Here is a 24,180-nt window from a genome sequence, read left to right as displayed (position 1 = left end):
TCCATCGAGGGAACTGATTCTCAACACAGCCTCTATAGCTTTCCAGAGAGTACGGTTTCAATGTCTGAGATCCCCGAAAACAGGACCTTCAACAAAGAACAAAGAAAATGTACAGCCCAGGAACAGGCCCTTTGACCCTCCAAGCCTGAGCCGATCCAAGTCTACTGTCTAAACCTGTCGCCCAATTCCTAAGCATCTGTATCCCTCTGCTCCCCACCTACTCATGCATCTGTCCAGATGTATCTTAAATGAATCTACCGTGCCTGCCTCGAGCTCCTCTGCTGGCAACGCATTCCAGGCGCCTACCACTCTCTGTGTAAAGTATTTGCCACATGTATCCGCCTTAAATTTTTCACCTCTCACCTCGAAAGCATGACCTCTCGTTATTGAATCCCTCATTCTGGGAAAAAGCTTATCCCTATCCACCCTGTCGATACCCTTCATGATTTTGTAGAACTCAATCTCATTTTCTCTACTGAAAACAATCCTAACCTACTCAACCTCTCTTCATAGCTAGCACCTTCCATACCAGGCAACATCCTCATAAACCTTCTCTGCACCCTCTCCAAAGCGTCCACATCCTTTTGGTAATGTGGCAACCAGAACTGTACACAGTATTCTAAATGCGGCCGAACCAATGTCTTGTACAATTTTAACATGACTTGCCAGCTCTTATACTCAATACCCTGTCCAATGAAGGCAAGCATACCATATGTCTTCTTGACCACTCTATCCACCTGTGCAACAACCTTCAGGGTACAATGGACCTGCACTCCCAGATCTCTCTGCCCATCAACTTTTCCCAAGGCTCTTCTGATCATTGTATAATTCACTCTAGAATTAGACTTGCCTAAATGGATGACCTCACATTTGTCTGGATTGAACGCCATCTGCCACTTTTCCACCCAACTCTCCAATCTATCTATATCCTCCTGTATTCTTTGACAGTCCCTTATGCTTTCTGCTACTCCACCAATCTTTGTGTCATCTTAATCTTGCTGATCATACCAACAGTGCCCTCTTCCAGATCATTTATGTATGTCACAAACCACAGTGGCCCCAAGAATGACCCCTGTGGAACACCACTGGTCACCTTTCTCCATTTCAAGAGTCTCCCTTCAACTACTGCTCTCTGTCTCCTGTTGCTCAACCAGTTCTTTATCCACCTAGTTAAAACACCCTGCACACCACTTTTTCTATTAGTTTACCATGGGGAGCTTTATCAAACACCTTACTAAAGTCCATGTATATGACATTTACAGCCCCTCCTTCATCTATCAACTTGCTCACTTCCTCAAAGAACTCTATTAAGTTGGCATGGCACGATCACCCCCCCCCCCCCACACAAAACTATGTTCATATCAGTGATAAGCCCATTCTTTTCTAAATATAAATAGATTCTATCCCTCAGTACCTTCTCCAGCAACTTTCCCACTACTGACGTCAGGCTCACTGGTCTGTAGTTACCCGGAATATCCCTACTACCGTTCTTGTACAGGGGGACAACATGAGCAACCTTCCAGTCATCCGGCACCTCACCTGTATTTTAAGGATGCCACAAAGATATCTGTCAAGGCCTCAGCTATTTCTTCTCTCACCTCCCTCAGCACCTGGGATAGATCCCATCCAGTCCTGGGGATTTGTCCACCTTAATAACCTCTAGCCTACCCAACATATCTTCCCTACTTATGTCAACGTGATCCAGACTAATCAAACTTCTATCTCTAATCTCACCATTCATCATGTTCTTCTCCTCAGTGAACATTGATGCAAAGTAATCATTCAGGATCTCACCCATTCTCTCAGGTTTGACACACAGCCTTCCTTCATTATCCTTTGGTGGACCAATCCTTTCTCTAGTTACCCACTTGCTTCTTATATAAGAATAAAATGCTTGGAATGCTCCTTAATAATGCTCGCTAAAGCTAATTCACAGCCCCTTTTAACCCGCTTGAATCCTTGTTTAAGACTGGTCCTACTCTTCCAATATTCCTCCAGGGCCCGTTCTGTTCTTAGCTTCCTAGACGTTATGTAGGCTTCCCTTTTCCTCTTGGCTAGTCGTACAATTTCTCCTGTCATCCACGGTTCACAAATCTTGCCCTTGCTATCCTTTGCCTTCAACAGGACATGCCTATCCTGCACTGCCGTGAACCTATCTTTGAAAGCCTCCCACATCTCAAATGTGGATTTCCCGTCAAATAGGTGTGTCCAATCCACATTTCCCAGCTCCTGCCTAATTTTGATACAATTGACCTTGGCCCTGTTTGGTACTGTTCCCTTAGGACCACTTTCATCTTTATCTACGAGTAGTCTAAAACTTACAGAATTGTGGTCACTGTTCCCAAAGAAATCCCCCACTGCAACTTCTACCACCTGTCCTCGCCTATTCCCCATTACCAGGTCCAAAATGGCCCCTTCCCTCGTCGGACTATTGACATACTGCTCTAGATAACTCTCCTGGATGCTGCTTACAAATTCTATCCCATCTAGTCCTCTGACGCTCAGTGAGTCCCAGTCAGTGCTGGGAAAATTAAAATCTCCCGTCACCATTACCCTATTGCTCTACATCTTTCCATAATCTGTTTACCTAATTGTTTTTCTATCTCACACTCACCACTGGGAGGCCTGTAATACAGCCCCAACAATGTAACTGCACCCTTCTTATTTCTCAGCTTCACCCATAATGCCTCACTACACAAGCCCTCCATAGTGTCCTCCTTTAGCACAGCCGTGACATCATCCCTGATCAGCAATGCAACTCCACCCCCTCTTTTACTTCCCTCCCTGTCCTGTCTGAATCATCTATTTCCTCGAACATTTAGTTGTCAATCAAGCCCTTCCTTCAATCAAGTTTCTGTGATCGCAATAACTTCATTCTCCCAGGCACCAATACCAGCCCTAAGTTCATCTGCCTTACACACTACTCCTTGCATTAAAGTAGATGCATTTCAGGCCAACAGTTCTTTTGCATTCATCTGCTCTCTGCCTACTCTTCCCCTTATAATGCTATCTTCATGATCCTTACAGTCTCCAGTTTCCATCTCACTGTCTACTTGTTTTCTCTTCTGGTTCCCAGCCCCCTGCCACATTAGTTTAAAACCTCCCCAACAGCAGTAGCAAAAACTCCCCCCTGTTTGAGAAAGTTAAAAAATCACACAATGCCAGGTCATACTCCAACCTGTTGGGCTATAACCTGGTATTGTGCGATTTTTAACTTTGTCCACCCCAGTCCAACACCGGCACCTCCACATCTTGTTTGAGAAAAGCACGTGTTCATAAAAGATGGGCACGGAGACCAGATTTCTTTAGTTGTCTTGATCCTGCAGAGATAGTCCGTCAGACAACAGGGTAAAAATAGAGCATAGGCTATTGAATAAATATGTACGAAAGCTTGAATGTCAAGGGCTCCCAACCTATCTATATCTTCTCGATCACAGTAATGTTTATTTAGATGCTGAATGGATTGTTGATGTACCAGCAACACGAACCCAAGGGCCATACTGTGCCAGGAAGGGGCTTTGGAGATTTGCGAAAACCTTTCATTTATCAAAAGTAATGGGAATTATTTTAATGCAAACCAGTCTTCAGTGGTGTTGTACATGAGGAGTCAAATCCTAGGGCCTTATTGAGGCCAGCCAGATGGGGTGGGCGATGAGGGTGGAAGGGTTTGAAGGGGTATATTATGAAGGCAGGTTGCTCTGGCTTGTATTTCTTTTGAATGTAGCAGATTGAGGAGTGAATTACCTGAGGAAGTCTGCAGGGTGTTGAAGGGATTTAATTGGCTTGATCTGGAGAAGACCATTTTCACTGGAGGGGTTGGGTTAAGAATAAAGGACATGATTTTACCCCAGAGTGAAATCAGAAAGCAGTTTTTCAGGTGGAAATCTAGATCTTTCTACCCCCAGAAACTGAATGCTAAACCAGTTTGAGAGTTTGTGACTGGGACGGGTAGGTTTTTAATTGGGTTGGGATGGAACAAAGACAGGAAGATGGAGCTCAGACATTGAAAACCTGAAGGGGCCAGCCATGTTCCTAGGCTGTTCAGTGTGATCTCAGGACACGACTCTATGACTACAAAAGATAGTAAAAACCTGCAACTCTGACCCATCGAAAGCTATTGAGACAAAAGGGTCAATTGAACTTTTTAAAAAATCTGAATGGATTTTATGTGAAGAAAATAATGGTTATGGAACCGAAGCAAGTCTCTCAGAATCACAGAATTGTTATGGGGCAGTAAGAGATCATTTGGCCCATTGTGCTTGTACAAGTTGATGAAGATATCATGTTTACATCAGCCACCCATCTAATTAAATAGAGGAAGGAGCTCAAAGAGATGAATAGCCTCCTCCTGTTCCCAGATCATCAGGAAATTCAATGAAGAGGTGAAACTCGGGAATGGGAGGTGGAGTGAGACTGTGGTGGGGAACAGGAAGAGGGATAAAGGTCCGTGAGGTGAAAATGTTAGGAAGAGAGAAAGGATGGAGACTGTGAAGAGGAAGAGAGAGTTGAATGAATGAACAAAAACTACGCGATTTAGAAACGTTGGCAATGCCAAGGGGATGTTCAGCTTAAAAAGCTGAACAGAGGCCAGGCTGTTCCTCTATGAAGGATCCTGTGGCTAGAATATTTCTCAGTGTTGATCTTGGTTTAGAGATGGACAAATGGCCTAGGGCGGTGCCCTGAAGCTGACTTTGAGAGTTTAATGTCCAGGGAGTTTGAGGCAAGTTGTAAAATGTGGCATTGTCTTTACTCACTCAGTACTTGAAGGATATCACATATCCAGCATGAACTAATAAAAGGCACGTTATGGGTTTCCCTTTGACATGGTGTCTCCTTGGCGAAGTGTGGAGGGTATATTTCATTGAGATGTATATTTTCACTCTCTGGTCAAAACAATACAAGTTTCCAATAACACAATGTTTACATTCAGCAGATCAGCCAGTGGACTGAAAGTCATAGAATGAAAAACTGATTTTTAAATTACATTCTCAGGATTTGAGCATAGGTGGCAGGGCTCAGAGCAATTCAATTACAGAAGTGTTATATCACAGAGCAGGCCATTCAGCCCCTCAGGAGTGTAATAGGCTGATCCAGAATTGACCTTGAGAAGTTGGTGGCTGAAGTAGCTACACAGAGGTCGGTATCCCGTCCTGAAGTCCCTGACACTGACCCAGCTCCCTCAGAGCCGGCTCTCAGAGTGAACAGGATGTCTGACACTCCTCTTTATATCTGTCACCCGGGCTCCCTGATTGGGGCTGTTCATCATATTCTATGAGGTCCACCTGGCTGAGCCCGTTCCAATCATTAAAGCCACCTTCTTGAACTGCTGCTGCTCTTCTGGTGAAGGCCCCCTCACAGTGAGATTCTCTTTTACAACTAAAGCCATTGCAGAAGGCATTGAATGGTCAGCTACATTGATATGGGTCTGGAGTCACATGGAGGGCAGACTCTCCATGGATGTCCTTCTCGAAAGGACATTTCTGATCTGTGTGGAGCTTCTTGACAATCCAGTCATTTCATTTTCTTGCCAACACTGGCAGCTTTGTCTAGATTTATTTAATTAACTCAAAATTGATAAAAACAAATATGCCCCTCACCCAGGAAAGCCCACATTCCCCGAATGAATAAAAAAGAGCTGAAATTAAATTCCATCAGATTTGAACAAGTCAAATAATGTGGACTTAAAAAAAAGCTCTTGCCTCCAGGTCATTTGCTCAGTAACAGGAGAACAGCAATACCATACTATTAAAAGAGGAAAGAATAGGAGGAATGTAGAGAGACTGAGGTCACAGCAGCTAAAAGGACAGGCTTCAGTGCTGAGGTCAAGGGAAAAGCATTGTAATATGTGTGTGTGTGTCTGTGTGTGTGTGTCTATGTGTGTGTGTGTGTGTGTGTCTGTCTGTCTGTCTGTGTGTCTGTGTGTATGTGTCTGTGTGTGTGCGTACCTGTGTGTGTCTATGTATGTGTGTGTGTGCGTACCTGTGTGTGTGCGTACCTGTGTGTGTCTATGTGTGTGTGTGTGTGTTTGTGTGTATGTGTCTGTGTGTGTGCGTACCTGTGTGTGTCTATGTGTGTGTGTGTGTGTGTGTCTGTGTGTACCTGTGTGTGTCTATGTGTGCGCGTGTGTGTGTGTGTGTGTGTGTGCTGGTGTGCGGGGACGGCTTGAGAGTCCAATTGTAACTACATGGTCTCCGCAGCTTTGAGGACTAAAATATGGAATTAAATTTCAGGTTGGAGAAGGCAGAAACCAGCCATAGTTATGAAAGGATGGAGACAGGGTTGAGTCATACTCAGCATGCAGCAGAATCGAAAAGCGTGGTGCTGAAAAAGCACAGCAGGTCAGGCAGCATCTGAGAGCAGGAGAATTGATGTTTCAGGTACAAGCCCTTCTTCACTTCCTGAAGAAAGGCTTATACCTAAAACGTTAACTCTCCTGCTCCTCGGATGTTGCCTGACCTGCTGTGCTTTTCCAGCACCGTGCTTTTCGACTCTGCCTCTCCAGCATCTGCAGTGCTCACTTTCTCCTCACCTTGGGCAGGGCTGTATTGGAATTATTGACTGTTTACTGAGGGCAGGGATCATAGATGGGGAGCACATTGGAATACTCAAACTGAAACTCACACATACAGCAACCTGACATTTTACTACATGGTTCGTGCACATGATTTTCTTCCTGGGAAAGTTTTCCATCTTGCTTGGGTTAATTTGAGGAAAAGGGTAAAGAGAAAATTGGCAGACAGACCAGATGCAATAAGCTTTTCAATTACTAGAAGCTTTTTGATGAATCCACTGATTGCAGTTTGATGGAGAACCTCCAACACTGTTTGGGGTCAGATGGAGCCGTGCTGTGTATCTCATAGTTTGATGCTGCTTGTTAAAATCCCTCCCTGGCCTTGTGCACTTCTCACCACCATAACATACCCTCGCCCCGTGACCCTCCAGGATTTCTGCACTGCTCCAATCCTGGCCTCTTGTTTTATTGCTCTACAATTGGTGTCTACCTTCAACTGTCTAACAGAGTAGTCTGCCTAAAAATTTCATAGAATCTCCACTGTGTGGAAACAGGCCATTCGGCCCAACACGTCCACACTGACCTTCCGAAGAATAACTCACTCAGATCCATTCCCCTCCCTCTTACACTACATTTACCCCTAACTAATGCACCTAACCCACACATCACTGAACACTATGAGCAATTTAGCCTGGCCAATTCACCTAACCTGCACATGTTTGGATTGTGGGAGGAAACCAGAGCACCCAGAGGGGACCCACGCAGACACGGCGAGAATGTGCAAACTCCACACAGGCAGTTAATCAATCCCGGATTTTACCCCAGGTCCCTGGTGCTGTGAGGCAGCAGTGCTAACCACTGAGCCACCGTGCCACCAACTCATAAAGCCTATCTCTTTGATTATCTGTTCCAGTTTCTCCTTAAGTGGCTCAATGTCTACTCAAACTCCTGTAAAATACCTCAGGGCATGAGAGTCATATAGTCATAGAGGTAAACAGCACAGAAACAGACCAGACCAGATTAAACTCGTCCATACCGACCAGATACCCTAAATTAATCTCGTCCCATTTGCCAGCATTTGGCCAGTATCCCTCTAAACCCTTCCTTTTCCATGTGGCAGCATGATGGCTCAGTGGTTAGCACGGCTGCCTCACATCACTAAGGACCTGGGTTTGATTCCAGCCTCAGAGGACTGTCTGTGTGGAGTTTGCACATTCTCCCGTGTCTGCGTGGGTTTCCTCTGGGTGCTCTGGTTTCTTCTCACAATCCAAAGATGTGCAGGTTAGGGTGGATTGGCTGTGCTAAATTGTCCATAGTGTTCAGGGATGTGTAGGTTACGTGCATTAGTCAGGGGTAAATGTAGAGTAATGGGGAACAGGTTTGGGTGGGTAACTCTTTGGAGGATCAGTGTGGACTTGTTGGGATGAAGGGCTTGTTTCCACACAGTAGGGATTCTATTCATATACCCATCCAGGTGCCTTTAAAATGTTGCAATTGTACCAGCCTCCACCACTTCCTCTGGCAGTTCATTCCATACAAGCACCCCCTTTGCATGAAAATGTTGTCCCTTTGATCTCTTTTATATCCACTCCTATCACTTCAAACCTATGGACTCCCCTACACTGGGAAAAAGACCTTGTCTATTCACCCTAACCATGCCCCTCATGATTTTATAAACCTCTATAAGGTCACCCCTCAGCCTCCACACTCCAGGGAAAACAGACCCAATCTATTCAGCCTCTCCCTATAGCTCAAATCCTCCAACCCTGGCAACATCCTTGTAAATCTTTTCCGCACCCTTTCAAGTTTAACAACATCTTTCCTGTTGCAGGGAGACCAGAACTGTGTGCAGCATTCAAAAAGTGGCCGAACCATTGTCCTATACAGCTACAATATGTCCTCCCAACTCCTATACTCAATGCACTGACCAATAAAAGCAAGCATATCAAATGCCTTCTTCATTACCCTCTCTACCGGTGACTCCAGGCTTATGTTTCAAGGCATTATATAAATGCTTGAGAGGCAAGAAAGGATCCTGTTTTCATACTGTAAGAAACCACAAAGACATTGGGAGTATCGTTTCTATTCCAGAGATAGCTGATCTACTGGACCTGTAGTGACCAACCTGGAAACGTAATTTCCAAAGCTCTAAATGCCACCATTCCATTTCTTCTTCCTTCAAGACTAGAAAATTATTATTTTGAATTTTGAGGAGCTGAAGGTTTGGAGAAGCCGCTTCTGTATTGCTTATGCCTCAGTGCAAAACCAGGACCCTGGTACTAGCCATTTGAAATATCTGCAGGTTAATGGGAATATTGATTTAAACTTGATGCCTGGTCCCTGAGGATTGATGCTTCATCTCGAAGCATCGCTGGACTGAATGTTGTAAAACGCTGAAGGATTCTTCAGGATTTTTTCTGGGAAGTGGAGAGCAGTGATAATATTGGAGTTGTTCATGGGAACAGTCAGGGAAATGTCCATTCGGTCAGTCACCCCGCTCAGACACTGACACCCAGATGTTCCTGAGACACAGTGAGTCACAAAATAGTGGGCTGTTGGAAATTGAGCAGTTGATAATTTCCACTGGCACACTGGATGTTTGAACTTTGTACAAGGAAAGGGGCAAAATGAGGCATTGCCACAAATATCAAACTTCTGTTCCCAAAACTTACTTTTTGGATAATAGCAGGTGACGTAAATGAGTTTAGTCTTTGAACTCGGCCGAATGTGATGCAATATGTTCAAATCGTTGTAGTTGCAATGAAACTTGATCTTTTCTACTTCAAAGCTTTGGATATTTCTTACAGCAGGGCTTTGAAGCTTGGAGCGCCTGCGAGTTCAGGGATGGAGGGAACAAGATTGAGGCTAAGGTAAGTGAGATTACTGTTAAAAAAAATGGGGATTAACGGGAAAACCCAGACTGGTGGTTGGATGTTGCGTTTGGGGTGGTGGGGATAGTGACATCTGCACCAGAAAATATGATCAAAATGGGAGCCATAGGAAGTGAGACAGAAAATTGGGAATGCATCACTGAAGCCCTGACGTGTAAATTCTGGAACTGTAACCAGTGTTTTTGAACTAAAATATCAGCAATGTTCTGTTTTCTTAACCAAACCTTAATGTTGAAAACCTGTGGAATTAGTTATGTAAACAAGACTGTTGAGTATCATGAAGGGAGGTCCTTAACCATAGACCGCAAGGGATCATAAACAGAGAGAGAGACAATACGTTGTGTAACATGAGGAGCACTGCTCTGCATTCAGCTGTGGACAGGCAAGGAGACATGTCCCATATCTATGTCAGCCAGAGCAGGAATTGATTTAGATTTTAGATTCCTTACAGTGTGGAAACAGGCCCATCTGCCCAACCAGTCCACACTGACCCTCCAAAGAGTAACCCACCCAGACCCATTTCCCTCTGACTAATGCATCTAACACTATAGGCAGTTTAGCATGGCCAATTCACCTGACCTGCACATCTTTGGACTGTGGGGGAAAACTGGAACACTCAGGGGAAACCCCCGCAGACACAGGGAGAATGTGCAAACTCCACACACGCAGTCACCCGAGGCTGGAATCAAATCTGGGACCCTGGTGCTGTGAGGCAGCAGTGCTAACCACTGAGCCACTGTGATCCCAGGTTGTTCTGAACCACACGTAAGCCAGCTGAGCTAACCAGACCCTGACACCAAGACATTCCATGAAGAAGAATTTGAATCTTCAAATTATATTTAGTCTGATGTAAAACCCAGTTTACACAGTCACACTGTAATATTTCATTGTTTACCAGACTTTCTCAGAAATGGGGTGACCCTTCTCAAATTTGGAATCTTTGTTAAAAGTTATTTTTTGCAGTGTGTCTGGGGGGGGTGTTGCTGTGTGGTAAGTTGGTATTATGTCTACCACTAAACAATATTTGACCCAAATAAAAAGGGGAACTGCTCTGGACTTTGTTAACAAAAGAACTTCAGGGCTTTATTATTGAATGCGGGATGCGGCAAGGTAATTTTATTGCTCAAGACCACTTATGCTGGAATAGTGGTTGTTCTGAGCTTTGTCTAGATCCCCAGCAGTCCCAGAGATGGTGTTCCCCAAATGTCGCTGCTCTTACCCTTGGTGATATCAGAGGGTAGGGAGGTTTTCTTGAAGTAATCTCGATGAGATGATGCAGTTGCTTCATGAAGAGCATTGCCAACTCCAGTTCACTATAATGGATAGATTATGGGCAGCACGGTGGCAAGCACTATTGTCTCACAGCGCCAGAGACCCGGGTTCAATTCCCGCCTCATGTGACTCTGTGTGAAGTTTGCACATTTTCCCCGTGTCTGCGTGGGTTTCCTCCGGGTGCTCTGGTTTCCTCCCACAATCCAAAAATGTGCAGCTTAGGTGAATTGGAAATGCTAAATTGCCCGTAGTGTTAGGTGAAGGGGTAAATGTAGGGGAATGGGTCTGGGTGGGTTGCGCTTCGGCGGGTCAGTGTGGACTTGTTGGGCCAAAGGGCCTGTTTCCACACTGTAAGTAATCTAAGTATTTTGAGTTCAACGGCAGCAACCAGGAAAACTGTTGAGTCTTGGACAGTGCCAAACTTCTGGTGTGCTGTTGCAAACCTGCCCACCCTGAATGTTGCATCAAAGTCTCGACTTGAGGCCTTGCAGATGGTGGAGGAATTTGATGGGATGAGAATTGAACAATTCATCAATCTCTCGCCTGCTCTTGCTTTGTTGCTTTTTTTAAAATTTAGTTCAGAGATTAGCAAGGGCAAATTCTAAACTGAATGTACTTAAGAGGGAAATCAGGTGGGCAAAAAAGGGACATGGGATAGCTTTGGCAATTAGAATTAAGGAGAAGCCAAAGGGTTTTTATAAATACATTAAGGACAAAAGGGTAACCAGGGAGAGAATAGGGCCCCTCAAAGATCAGCAAGGAGACCTTTGTGTGGAGCTGCAGAAAATGGGGGAGATACTAAATGAGTATTTTGCATCAGTATTTACTGTGGAAAAGGATATGGAAGATATAGACTGTAGGGAAATAGATGGTGACATCTTGCAAAATGTCCATATTACAGGGGAAGAAGTGCTGGATGTCTGAAACACATAAAAGTGGATAAATCCTCAGGACCTGATCAGGTGTATCCTAGAACTCTGTGGGAAGCTAGGGAAGTGATTGCTGAGCCTCTTGCTGAGATATTTGTATCAACAGGTGAGGTGCTGGAAGACTGGCGGTTGGCTAACGTGGTGCCAATGTTTAAGAAGGGTGTTAAGGACAAGCCAGGGAACTATAGACCAGTGAGCCTGACCTCGGTGGTGGGCAAGTTGTTGGAGGGAATCCTGAGGGACAGGATGTACATGTATTTGGAAAGGCAAGGACTGATTAGGGATAGTCTACTTGGCTTTGTGCGTGGGAAATCATGTCTCACAAACTTGATTGAGTTTTTTTAAGTAACAAAGAGGATTGATGAGGGCAGAGTGGTAGATGTGATCTATATGGACTTCAGTAAGACGTTCAACAAGGTTCCCCATGGGAGACTGATTAGCAAGGTTAGATCTCATGGAATACAGGGAGAACTAGCCATTTGGATACAGAACTGGCTCAAAGGCAGAAGACAGAGGGTGGTGGTGGAGGGTTGTTTTTCAGACTGGAGGCCTGTGACCAGTGGAGTGCCACAAGGACCGGTGCTGGGTCCTCTACTTTTTGTCATTTACATAAATGATTTGGATGTGAGCATTAGAGGTACAGTTAGTAAGTTTGCAGATGACACCAAAATTGGAGGTGTAGTGGACAGCGAGGAGGGTTACCTCAGATTACAACAGGATCTTGATCAGATGGGCCAATGGGCTGAGATGTGGCAGATGGAGTTTAATTCAGATAAATGCGAGGTGCTGCATTTTGGGAAAGCAAATCTTAGCAGGACGTATACACTTAATGGTAAGGTCCTAGGGTGTGTTGCTGAACAAAGAGACCTTGGAGTACAGGTTCATAGATCCTTGAAAGTGAAGTCGCAGATAGATAGGATAGTGAAGAAGGCGTTTGGTATGCTTTTCTTTATTTGTCAGAGTATTGAGTACAGGAGTTGGGGGGTCATGTTGTGGCTGTACAGGACATTGGTTAGGCCACTGTTGGAAATATTGCGTGCAATTCTGGTCTCCTTCCTATCGGAAAAATGTTGTGAAACTTGAAAGGGTTCAGAAACGATTTACAAGGATGTTACCAGGGTTGGAAGATTTGAGCTATAGGGAGAGGCTGAACAGGCTGGGGCTGTTTTCCCTGGAGCGTCGGAGGCTGAGGGGTGACGTTATAGAAGTTCACAAAATTATGAGGGGCTTGGATAGGATAAATAGGCAAAGTCTTTTCCCTGGGGTCAGGGAGTCCAGAACTAGGGGGCATAGGTTTAGGGTGAGAGGGGAAAGATATAAAAGAGACCTACGGGGCAACTTTTTCACGCAGAGGGTGGTACGTGTATGGAATGAGCTGCCAGAGGATGTGGTGGAGGCTGGTACAATTGCAACATTTAAGATGCATTTGGATGGGTTTATGAATAAGAAGGGTTTGGAGGGATATGGGCCAGGTGCTGGCAGGTTGGACTAGATTGGGTTGGGCTATCTGGTTGGCATGGACGGGTTGGACCGAAGCGTCTGTTTCCATGCCGTACATCTCTATGACTCTATGACAAAGTGAAGCTCCTAAAATGGACAAAACATATTAGTAACAGTACGAAGTACCTTTGTGTTTTTTTTAAGATTACTTACAGTGTGGAAACAGGCCCTTCGGCCCAACAAGTCCACACCGACCCATAACCCACCTAGACCCATTCCCCTACATTTACCCCTTCACCTAACACTACAGGCAATTTAGCATGACCAATTTGCCCAACCTGCACATTTTTGGATTGTGGGAGGAAACCCACGCAGACACAGTGAGAATGTGCAAACTCCCCACAGAGTGTAGCCTGAGGTAGGAACTGAACCTGGGTCTCTGGCGCTGTGAGGCAACAGTGCTAACCACTGTGCTGCCCATCTGGAAAGTATGCATTGTAGTGTGCAACTGAAGACTGTATACGAGGAACCCAATTCTATCAGTTTAAGGGTTTTTAAATCCCCTTTTAGGTTCGTCTCTCTTTTCTCAGAACTCTTTCTACTTGATCAGTTCTGCTTCCAGAAGCAAGGTTAATACCTGACACTATCCTCTCTTAATCCTTCTGTTTCTGAATCTAGTCAACTTTTCCTCCATTTTAAGATGTTGTCAAAGGAAGTTCAATGATGCTATAGAAGTTGTCAGAAATACCACTTACAATATGGAAGACAATTGTCAAAAGAAGCTTAAAGGGCAGGTCTTGCTATTGTCAGGATAGTGATAAAATACGCACTATCAATTTTTCTGATTTTCATACCAAGGTTTGAAATTGTTTCAAAAAGGAAAATTAATTGACTTAAAAATGGCTGCAGTAATCATCTGACCATGGATTGAGCCAGGCTTCATGAAAACATCAATAAACAAGATTTGGAGTGCCGGTGTTCGACTGAGGTGGACAAAGTTAAAAATCACACAACATCAGGTTGTATTCCAACAGGTTTATTTGGAAGCACTAGCCTTCAGAGTGCTGCTTCTTCATCAGATTGTGGAACAGGACCATAAGACACAGAATTTATACAAAAGGGTTACAGTGTCATGGAGCTGTAATGATATATGAAGCAAATTTAGATTAAGTAATTCATCTTTTAGAATGGGAGATGCTAGTTTAGGTTCTTTAATGTGTAAACCCCAGAACCCCTTTTATGTTACTTTCACAAGATAGCTTCAGCTTTTCTAACAATAGGTGCCATCTCAACACGCTGTGCTCTTCCAGCACCACGAATCCAGAATCTAGTTTCCAGCATCTGCAGTCATTGTTTTTACCTCACCATCTCAACACAGACAATCAATAAACAAGAACCAATCTGAAACGAAATTCGCATTCTTATCAGGAGAGATTGAAACCAACTTGGTGTGAAGAATATATCTCTCCAATTAGATTTAAACCTTTCTGAGAAGTTGAAGATAAAATACATCACCAGCAGCTCTTCAGATTGGAGACAATAAAACCAGACACAGGAAAGTACGAGTGAGCTGTATTTTAAACAACTGCTTTGGTAGAGCTGAGGAGATGGATTGTGTCTGGAACTAGAGACCACTCTGTCTGTATCTCTCTGCTGTCTCAGGAAGATCAAAGCCCAGAGACAAAATAAATTGGAGAAACATCCAAACACTGAGAATTCAAAGTTCTCTGCAATATTTTTTGCCTGTCCTTGATCCAGAACAATTTATCCAGCCCATGGTCATTGACTCCGATCGTACATTCCATAACCTCAATGTAAAATAAAGTTGCTGCCTCTCTCTCATGAATCTCTTACATTTAAACTTTTATCTCAGCTCCGTCTTAGAAATGCAACTCCTGGAAGCAATATCATTCTAACTCCAATGTCTTATCCCTTTGCAATTTTAAATAACTCTACCAATCTGCATTCTCCTCAATTTAACCGAAACAGTTATAGCTGATTGTTTCATAACTGCCCTGACCTCATGTTTCTCTGGGGATATCATGTCAGCTATTTTGTACCAGGCACCCTCTGGGTCCAGATTCCTTTTGGCGTCATTACCACTCCCCATTAAAAAAATAACAATCAACACAATTAATCATTTTCCATTTTCATCCAAAAGCATTACTGTACCTTCAAAGTTCTCGACCTTTCCTGAGAACTCTGCTTTCTGAACGATGAGATCTCACAAGTTTGTAAAGAATGTTTGGTACAGCATGGGTTTCCTAGCCTAGCAGCAGGCGATTGAGAGGACAATGCGTGGAGTATTTTACAGTCACATCCTCCTTACCTCTGTCACTTTTTCCAGCCCTACCTCCCTCCGAGATCTCCGTGACCCTCAAACTCACCCCTCTTTTGCCTTTACTCTATTTCCTTTACCTCACTGTTAGTGGCTGTAAAACATTTGGACAGGTATATGAGTAGGAAAGCTTTAGAGAGACACGGGCCAAACGCAGGCAAATAGAACAAGTTCAGTTTAGGACACCTGGTCAACATGGACAAAGGATCTGTTTCTGTGCTGTTTGATTCTCTGACTCACAATGTAAGCAAATTCTAAACACAAGTAAATCATCACAAGCTATCAACATGTGGCTTCTGCCAGATCAAATTTTAATCCCCTTTTAAAACCAGTGCACAAATAAACAGAGTCGAGAGTGTAGGCTGGAAAAGCACAGCAGGTCAGGCAGCATCCAAGGGGCAGGAGAATCGACGTTTCGGGCATTCCTGATGAAGGGCTTATACCCAAAACGTCGATTCTGCTGCTCCTCGGATGCTGCCTGACCTGCTGTGCTTTTCCAGCACCACACTCTCAACTCTGACTCTCTAGCATCTACAGTCCTCACTTTCTCCCACAAATAAACAGACAGACACAGGCAAACCACAACAAAACTGGCTTTATGAGTTGAGGGATAAAACTGGGAAATACATTTACATAGCAGCAGTTCCCAGAGTTCAATGAGATGTTTCCTCAGATTGCCAGAACTTTCTGCTCTTCACTCTTCCTTTTCCAGCTTTTTTCACTTGTTCACAGGAAGGCACAGGGCAATTGGTACACTAACAACAAAGTCCCTTCGATCCTGGTTAAAGGCAACAGCTTACAGCAACTGCAGGGAGAAAATAACTGGCTTTCTTCAGGTTTCAGGGATTCTTACTGCACAGAGAGACTAACTACCTGCCTCTCCGGCATTCCAAAGGGTCCACCCTTTGTCATCCACATCCAAAAGCTGTTTGGCTGCCAGGAACCAATCAGAGAGTTGTTGTCAGGCTGATGGCCATTGGCATCCATATGTAGATAGACCAAACAGCTACCTGTGGCCAGCTAAGTCTGACTCCGCACACACCCTGCTCCCATGTTGTCTATACATATCTGCCCCACTGTCATACACCATGACTGTCAGTAACTTGTTTTTTAAAAATGTAGCAATTCCTTCCTTTGGTTTTAAGAGTCATTTCATTTTATTTTTACAATCAAAAATTCAGAAAATGAAATGTCTGTACATCAGCACCAGGACTACTATCTTCACCTGATGTGTCCGAGGTGAGTCACTGATGTTGATGCCCTGAAGGATTTGACAATTACTCAATCCAAAGGGACAGTGGAATCCTTTTTGTGATCCTGCGTTGCTGACATAACTTCAGCTGCTATAAAAATGCTCTTCCTCTTTAAAAGATCCAATGATTTTTCTTCACTCCAATCACCTCTGATTTTTCGCCTGGGTGTTACTCACCGCAGCATCTCAGAGATTAATCTTTGAACTTGAGAGATTCCCGGGACAGTCCTGGAAGATGCTGAGCAGGAGCTGGTTTCAGTGTCTTGGGCTGAACACATGGAGCATTTGGTGTTGATAACACCAGAAGGGGAGGGAGAAAGGGGAGGAGACAGAGAGGGAGAGAAAGAGGAGAGACAGAGAGGGAGAGAGAAAGGGAAGAGATGGAGGGAAGAGGAAGACAGAGGGGAAGCAAGCGAGGGATGAAAAGAGGAGTTGGGGGCAACAGTGTGTGAGGGGGAGACAGAGAAGATAGAGAGGAAGAAGAGATTAGAGAGTGGGATGGAGAGGGGTGGGAAGATAAAGAGTGAGAGGGAGGGAGAGGGGTGGACAGACAGAACGAGGGGGAGGGAGACAGAGAGTAAGACAAAGAAAAGGAAGGATGGGGTGAATGGGTGGACATGGAGGGAGGGGGACATGGAGGGAGGGGGTAGAAAGGAGGATGGATGGGGGGGGAAGACAGAGGATGAGGGGGAGACAGTAAGGGGAAGACAAAGAGAGAGGGAAATGGGGGGAAAACAAAGTGAGGGGGAGGGGGAGCAGAGACAGAGAAAAGGAGCGAGTCCAAGCATGGGGACAGACAAGGAGGGAAGAGTCTGGGGGAGGGAAGAGTCTGGGGGAGGGGAGACAAGGAGAGAGAGCGAGAGGGTGGAGCAAGAGTGAGAGAGTCAGAGCAAGAGACAGGCAGAGTCGGGGGAAGAGATAGGGAGGGGGGAAGAGATAGGGAGGGGGGAAGAGATAGGGAGGGGGGAAGAGATAGGGAGGGGGGAAGAGATAGGGAGGGGGGAAGAGATAGGGAGGGGGGAAGAGACGGGGGGAAGAGACAGGGGGGAAAATTAGGGGGAGGGGATACTGGGAGGAAGAGTCATGGAAAGGGGGGAGACAGGGAGGGGAGAATTAGGGAGAGGGGGAGAATTAGGGAGAGGGGGAGAATTAGGGAGAGGGGGAGACTGGGAGGGGAGAATCAGTAGGGGGGGAGAATACTGGGAGAGGGGGAATACTAGAAGAGGGGGAATACTAGGAGAGGGGGAATACTGGGAGGGGACAGTCACGGAAAGGGGGGGGAGACAGGGAGGGGAGAATGACAGGGAGAGGGGGAGACTGGAAGGGGAGTGTCACGGAAAGGGGGAGACAAGGAAGGGAGTGTCAGGGAGAGAGAGGAGAGAGTTCAGAGTCAGAGAAGGGGGAGACAGGGAGGGGAGTATCAGGGGGGAGACAGGGAGGGGAGTATCAGGGGGGAGACAGGGAGGGGAGTATCAGGGGGGAGACAGGGAGGGGAGTGTTAGTGAAAGGGGAGAGTCAGAGAGAGGAGGAGACAGGGAGGGAGAGAGAGGAGGAGACAGGGAGGGAGAGAGGGGAGAGACAGGAGGGGCGAGACGGGGAGAGTCAGAGAGAGGGGGGAGAGTCGGGGGGGGGGAAGACAGGGAGAGGAGACCCGGGGGGGGGGGAGGTAGACTGAGCAGAGATGAGCCAGCTCGCAGCCCTGAGTGGATTGGCTGCCCATGGGGCAGTGATTTTGTGCCGGGATCAGCTGATTGATCCTTCAGCGGTTTCACGGAGTGAGAAATCTCAGTCCCTCCCTCCTACACCCGATCCTGCCCATCCATGACGCCAGCGGGATTCACCAGTCAACACCAACCCAGGGCAAACCCGCAGGAAAGGACCAATGGAGGGGAAAACCGAGAGAAGTCGGTCAATAATTCGATTCCAAGTGAATGGACACAAGGAGCAGGAGATCTGAGTGTAGCCGGGAGTGGACGCTCTGGGTTTTCAGAGAGAGGTAAAGGGGAGGTTGTACTGCAGAAAGAGAGCACTGCAGTTAAACGCTGTGCAGAGCGAGCAAACGCTGGAGCTAGTGTCTGTGTGAAAGACAGCTAGGTGGAGGAGTGTGAACCATAGCTAATGCTATTTTTTTTGTCAGGAATGCAGTGAGATCACATTGCAAAGGTCAGTGTTGTGAAAGATATTAGTGCTGACTTCCTGGGTGTGCTGTTGAGCTGAAATAAATCACACCCACTGTCTGTGAGACTGTAAAAGGTGTAAACAGTTCTTTCCGAACGGTGTGACAGGGAGAATGTTTGGGTGCCCACTGTCACTGTGATGGATCCTTGCAGGTGGCTGAGGATTTCTGTTTGAACACAACATCGCTTGTTGTGCAGGTAAGAGCGAGGCTGAACTTCACTTGTATTTAAAACCAGGCAACTTTGGCCTGTCACGCCTGATTGCAACTGTGTGCGGACTGACATATCTAGTGTACACACTGTTCTTTTGAAACTGGAGCATGGCTGTCTCGGGCCAGAGTGGCTTAACCTCAGAATAAAGTGATACCAATGTAAGACTGTGAGATGAGGGGGAATTCCTTCTCTCGAGAGCTGTGAGTCTTTAGAACTCCTTGCCACAGAGTTGTAGGGGTACAGTCCTTATGTATGTTTAAGGCTGAGTTAGGTATCAGAGTTTGGGGTCTCAAGGGCTGTTTATGGATGTGAGGAAAGTGTGACCAGCCCGAATGGCCTATTCCTGTTCCTATTACTTTTTATGGTGCTGTGACTGCCATCTGTTGATTTTAAAAGTGTGCAATCATTATTAATGATCATTTAAAATATTGCTGCCAGCACCTGTTGAGTACTGTGAAACGATTTAGTTGGTGGGACAGTACAAACAAACCGAACAAAGTTCTGACCATTTTCTGTTGCAGTCAGAGACCTTAAATTTCTTCTGCAGCCCAGGTCAGCAGGTAACAGGCAGTCAGCAATAAACAGAATTGAATCCAAGGTGTTTTGTTGTTTCTTTTTTGAAGTGGAATACTGGAATGTTGAAAGTGAGTCACAAGTTGGAATCAAATTACAAAGTTCAGAGTGTTTATGTATAAAGTGAGTTACAGGTTGGAGTCTGTTTGTACTGTTCGAATGGTTCACTGAGATCCTAGATGATGAGGTGCCAAGTTGAGTTCAAAGACAGTTACAAACCAGGAGATAGTGTATGGAACCTTTAGATTTAAATAGTCTATACACATCCTGCAATGCATGTTTTTATGCTTTCATGATATTATTACAGCCAGCCACATCGATCAGCTTCAGAGTGAACCTGACTATTGCTAACATCAGCCTGAAAACTGTGTCGCTGGAAAAGCGCAGCAGGTCAGGCAGCATCCAAGGAGCAGGAGAATCAACGTTTCAGGCATAAGCCCTTCTTCAGGAATGAGGAAGGTGTGCCAAGCAGGCTAAGATAAAAGGTAGGGAGGAGTGATTTGGGGGAGGGGCGTTGGGAATGCGATAGGTGGAAGGAGGTTAAGATGAGGGTGATAAGGCCGGAGAGGGGATGAGGGCGGAGAGGTCGGGAAGAAAATTGCAGGTCAAGAAGGCGGTGCTGAGTCCATGGGTTGGCACTGAGATAAGGTGAGGGGAGGGGAAATGAGGAAGCTGGAGAAATCTGCAAGTGAGGGGGGAGGTGTGGGCGCAAGTTTTGCATTTCTTGTGGTTGCAGAGCAAGGTGCCGTGGGGTGGAGGTTGGGTTGGTGGGGGGTGTGGACCTGACGAGGGAGTTGTGGAGGGAATGGACTTTCCGGAACGCTGATAGGGGAGGGGAGGGAAATATATCCTTGGTGGTGGGGTCTGTTTGGAGGTGGCGAAGGATGATACAATGTATCTGGAGGTTGGTGGGGTGGTAGGTGAGGACCAGTGGGATTCTGTCCTGGTGGTGATTGGAGGGGCAGGGTTCAAGGGCGGAGGAGCGGGAAGTGGAGGAGATGCGGTGGAGAGCATCGTCAATCATGTCTGAGGGGAAATTGCGATCTTTTCTCGTCGATTCTCCTGCTCCTTGGATGCTGCCTGACCTGCTGCGCTTTTCCAGCAACACATTTTTCAGCTCTGATCTCCAGCATCTGCAGTCCTCACTTTCTCCTAACATCAGCCTGGAGACTTAGTGAGGAAATGGGAGACACCAGGCTGTAGCCCCACTCCCCCCAGTCAGTGGACATAAAGCCTCAATATAACTATTTACAGTGGGTTTGGAGAGAAGGATCTCTTTTTGATTTCACAGAAGTAACAAACATTTCCTTAATGAACATTATTTTGTTCCATTTCCCACTCAACACTTGGACAAGTGGACGATCTGATCAGCTGGAGGAAGAGGGGAGTGTAAAAAGCAGCTAGGCACAGCTAAGGCTACCTGCAGGCCAGTCCACTCCAGTCAGGACTGAGGAATGTGCTGGGGCGATGGGGGTGTGCTCTATACACCACGGCTGGGGGAAGGAGCATGGAGTTTGGGGTGATCTTAGGTAGGTGGAAAATGTAATCAAAAGGAGTACAAAGTAAGAAAAAGTGAAGTTGTTCACTTTTTGGAAAGGAGAACAAAAGATCAGAGTAATATTTAAATGGAGAAAAATGGCAGAAAGCTGCACCACAAAGGGACTTGCGGTTCGGTGTGTACAAAACACACAAAGCCAGCACACGGGGTCAGTATGTAATCAGGAAGGGTCATGGGAGAATGGCCCTTAGTTTTAGGGGGCTGGAGTATAAGAGAAGAAGGTCTTGCTCAACTGTGCAAGGTGCTGGTGAGACCACACCTGGAGTGCTGTGAACAATGTCTGTCCCATTATTTCAGGAAAGACACCATTTATTTGAACGAGCTTTTGCCCGAAACGTCGATTTTGCTGCTCATTGGATGCTGCCTGAACTGCTGTGCTCTTCCAGCATCACTAATCCACCATTTATTTGAAGGCAGTTCAGAGAAGGTTGACTTGGATGATCTCCAGAATGGAAGGATTGTCTACTGAACAGAGGCTGAACAGGTGACTGGAGTTTAAAAGAATGAGAGGCGATCTCATTGAAACATATAGAATTCTTAAGGGGCTTCTCAGGGTCAATGCTGAGAGGATGTTTCTCCCTCTTCGGAGAGTCTAGGACCAGAGGGTACAGTCGCAGGATAAAGCAGCTCCAATTAAAGACTGAGATGAGGAGGAATTTCTTCTCTGAGGGCTGAGAGTCAGGCAGCATGGTGGCTCAGTGGTTAACACTGCTGCCTCACAGCACCAGGGACCCAGGTTTGATTCCAATCTCGGGCGACTGTCTGAGTGGAGTTTGCACGTTCTCCCTGTGGACTGTGTGAGTTTCCTCTGGGTGCTCTGGTTTTTTTTCCCACAATCCGAAGACATGCAGGTTAGATGAATCGGCCAAGCTAAATTGCCCATAGTGTTCAGGGGTGTAGATTAGTTGCGTTTAGTCAGGGGAAATTTAGAGTAATCGGGTAGGGAAATTGGTCTGGGTTGGTGTGGACTTGTTGGGCCAAATGGTTTGTTTCCACACTGTAGATTCTAATTCTTTGGAGCTCCTTGCCACAGAGAGCTGTGGGCCAGAGTCTTTGTCTATATTTAAGGCTGAGGCAGGTAGAGTCTTGATCAGTTTGAGAAAATGTAGGAAAATGGATATGATGAATGTTGGATCATCCATGAACTTATTGAATGGTGGAACAGGCTAGAAGCGCTCAATGGCCTTCTCCTGCTCTTATGATCTTATGTCTACTGGAGTTCAGGGTTGTGAGGGAGAAGGCTAGAGGTGGTGGGAACGCGAATCTGGAGTTAAGCTCGGTGGGGGGGGGGGGGGGGGGGGGTGGCTGTGGTGGAGGTGGAAGCTGAAAATGGAGCTGTATGAAAGTCAAAGTCTTTATTGAGGAGAGAGCGAGGAACAGTCCTGTTGTTCCTGGAGTGGAAGGGATGGTGAAACATCCACTAACCTCATGGAGATCTCATGTTTCTGATCATGAGGTGGAAATCTGGTGATGAATATGTTAAGGAAGGGTTCAGGGCAGGTTCCTTGTGTAGCTTCATATCAGTTGGTCTAACTAAGGCAGTGAGCACAGTGCAGATGTAAGTTCTGTTTGTAGGTTTCTTTAGTCTGTTCTGGACCATGTGTGTCACTGACCAAGGCCAGCATTTATGGGCAATCTCTAATTACTCCTAAACTAGCTCAATTATTTTAGCAGGCAGCAAAGAGTCATTGCTGTGAATTTGGAGTCATATGTAGGCCAGATCAGGTAATGATGGCAGGTTGCTCCCCTCAAGGGAATTCTCGAACCTGGTGGATGGGTTTTCACATCAATTCATGATAGTTTCATGGTCAGGTTTATTCAGTGAATTCAAATTTCACCCACTGCCATCATGGCAACAGTGTGGACCGGCAGGAGGCTGGAAGAACACAGCTATCAGGAGGTGGGGAAGTTGATGTTTTGGCTATAACTCTTCTTCAGGATTGGGGGTGGTATAGAGGGAGCTGCAGATAAAGGGGGTGGCGTGGGCAGGTTGATGAAGTGGGAATAGGTGAAGACAGGTGAGGGGTATGACCTGGTTGTACGTTCCTGATGAAGGGCTTTTGTCCTTGGGTGCTGGCTGACCTGCTTTTCCAGCACCACTCTAATCTTGATTCTAATCTCCAGCATCTGCAGTACCCACTTCTGCCCAGTATGACCTGGTTGGTCAATGGGATGAATGAATCTGGTTGGTGGCTGAGAGGAGTGGAAGGGAAGGGGGAGGGGCTGGGAAGGGAGTTGGGGGATGGGGAGGGAGGCACCTGAACCCATGACCCCAGATATTAGCCTTGTCCTTTGGATTACTAATCCAATTACATGACCACAATCTACCCCTTTAATGTCCTCCTCCCCATAACCTTCCTGCCAGGCAATAGTAGTAGTTTACACATGTTTCATAATTCCCAACCTACCACCTCCACACTTATTGAGAATGAACTTGCCAGGGATGCCAACATGTCTGTGAGACAAACAGCAATGAGAACCTGTGTCCCTGCAGCCTTTAAGTAAAATAATTACCATGTTTGAGCTTCCTCCTGCTGTTTTTGTCACCTTGCCTGGTATAATTTATATACAGTACCACCTATTGTTTCCAGAATTTGGCAGTTGCTTTCTCCAGGGAATACTTTAGAAAATAAAATGTCTTTTTGTGTGCAAAGTGTTAAAGGTGTGGCACATAGAGTCATACAGCACAGAAACAGACCCTTGGGTCCAACAAACCCATACTGAACATAATCCCAAATGAAACTAGTCCCACCTGCCTGCTTTTTCCCCTCATCCCTCCAAACCTTTTCTGTTCATGTATCTATTCAAATGTATTTTAAGAGTTGTAACTGTACCCACATCCACCACTTTCTCAGGAAGTTCATTCCACACACAAGTCACCCTCTGTGTAAAATATTTGCCTCTTGTGTATTTTTTAAATCTCTCTGCTCTCACCTTGAAAATGTGCCCCCTAGTCTTAAAATCCTCTTTTCCTAGGGAAAAGATAATAACAATTAACTCTATCTAATTCAATGGGAAGTTTATGA

General features: G+C 45.8%; 1 protein-coding gene across 24 annotated transcripts in view; it reads left to right on the top strand.

The window, feature by feature from the left end:
* srcin1a (SRC kinase signaling inhibitor 1a) overlaps positions 1–24,180 on the top strand; it is a 525,004-nt gene that overhangs the window by 230,620 nt on the left and 270,204 nt on the right. For 17 of the 24 annotated variants that reach the window (XM_072561312.1, XM_072561311.1, XM_072561310.1 and 14 more), the window contains one exon: positions 9,319–9,381. The exons of 1 other annotated variant lie outside the window; for it this stretch is intronic. In XM_072561312.1, coding sequence (XP_072417413.1) covers positions 9,319–9,381 — 63 coding nt within the window. Of the gene's footprint in view, positions 1–9,318; positions 9,382–18,326; positions 19,009–19,903; positions 20,082–24,180 lie in introns of those variants that run through there. 6 more of the 24 variants (XM_072561323.1, XM_072561322.1, XM_072561324.1 and 3 more) reach the window with 5 other exon arrangements.

The sequence above is a fragment of the Chiloscyllium punctatum genome, chromosome 42 (genome assembly GCF_047496795.1).
Source record: "Chiloscyllium punctatum isolate Juve2018m chromosome 42, sChiPun1.3, whole genome shotgun sequence".
Lineage (NCBI taxonomy): Eukaryota > Metazoa > Chordata > Chondrichthyes > Orectolobiformes > Hemiscylliidae > Chiloscyllium > Chiloscyllium punctatum.
Note: the sequence above shows the minus strand (reverse complement) of the source record. Positions and strands in the feature narration are given on the sequence as shown.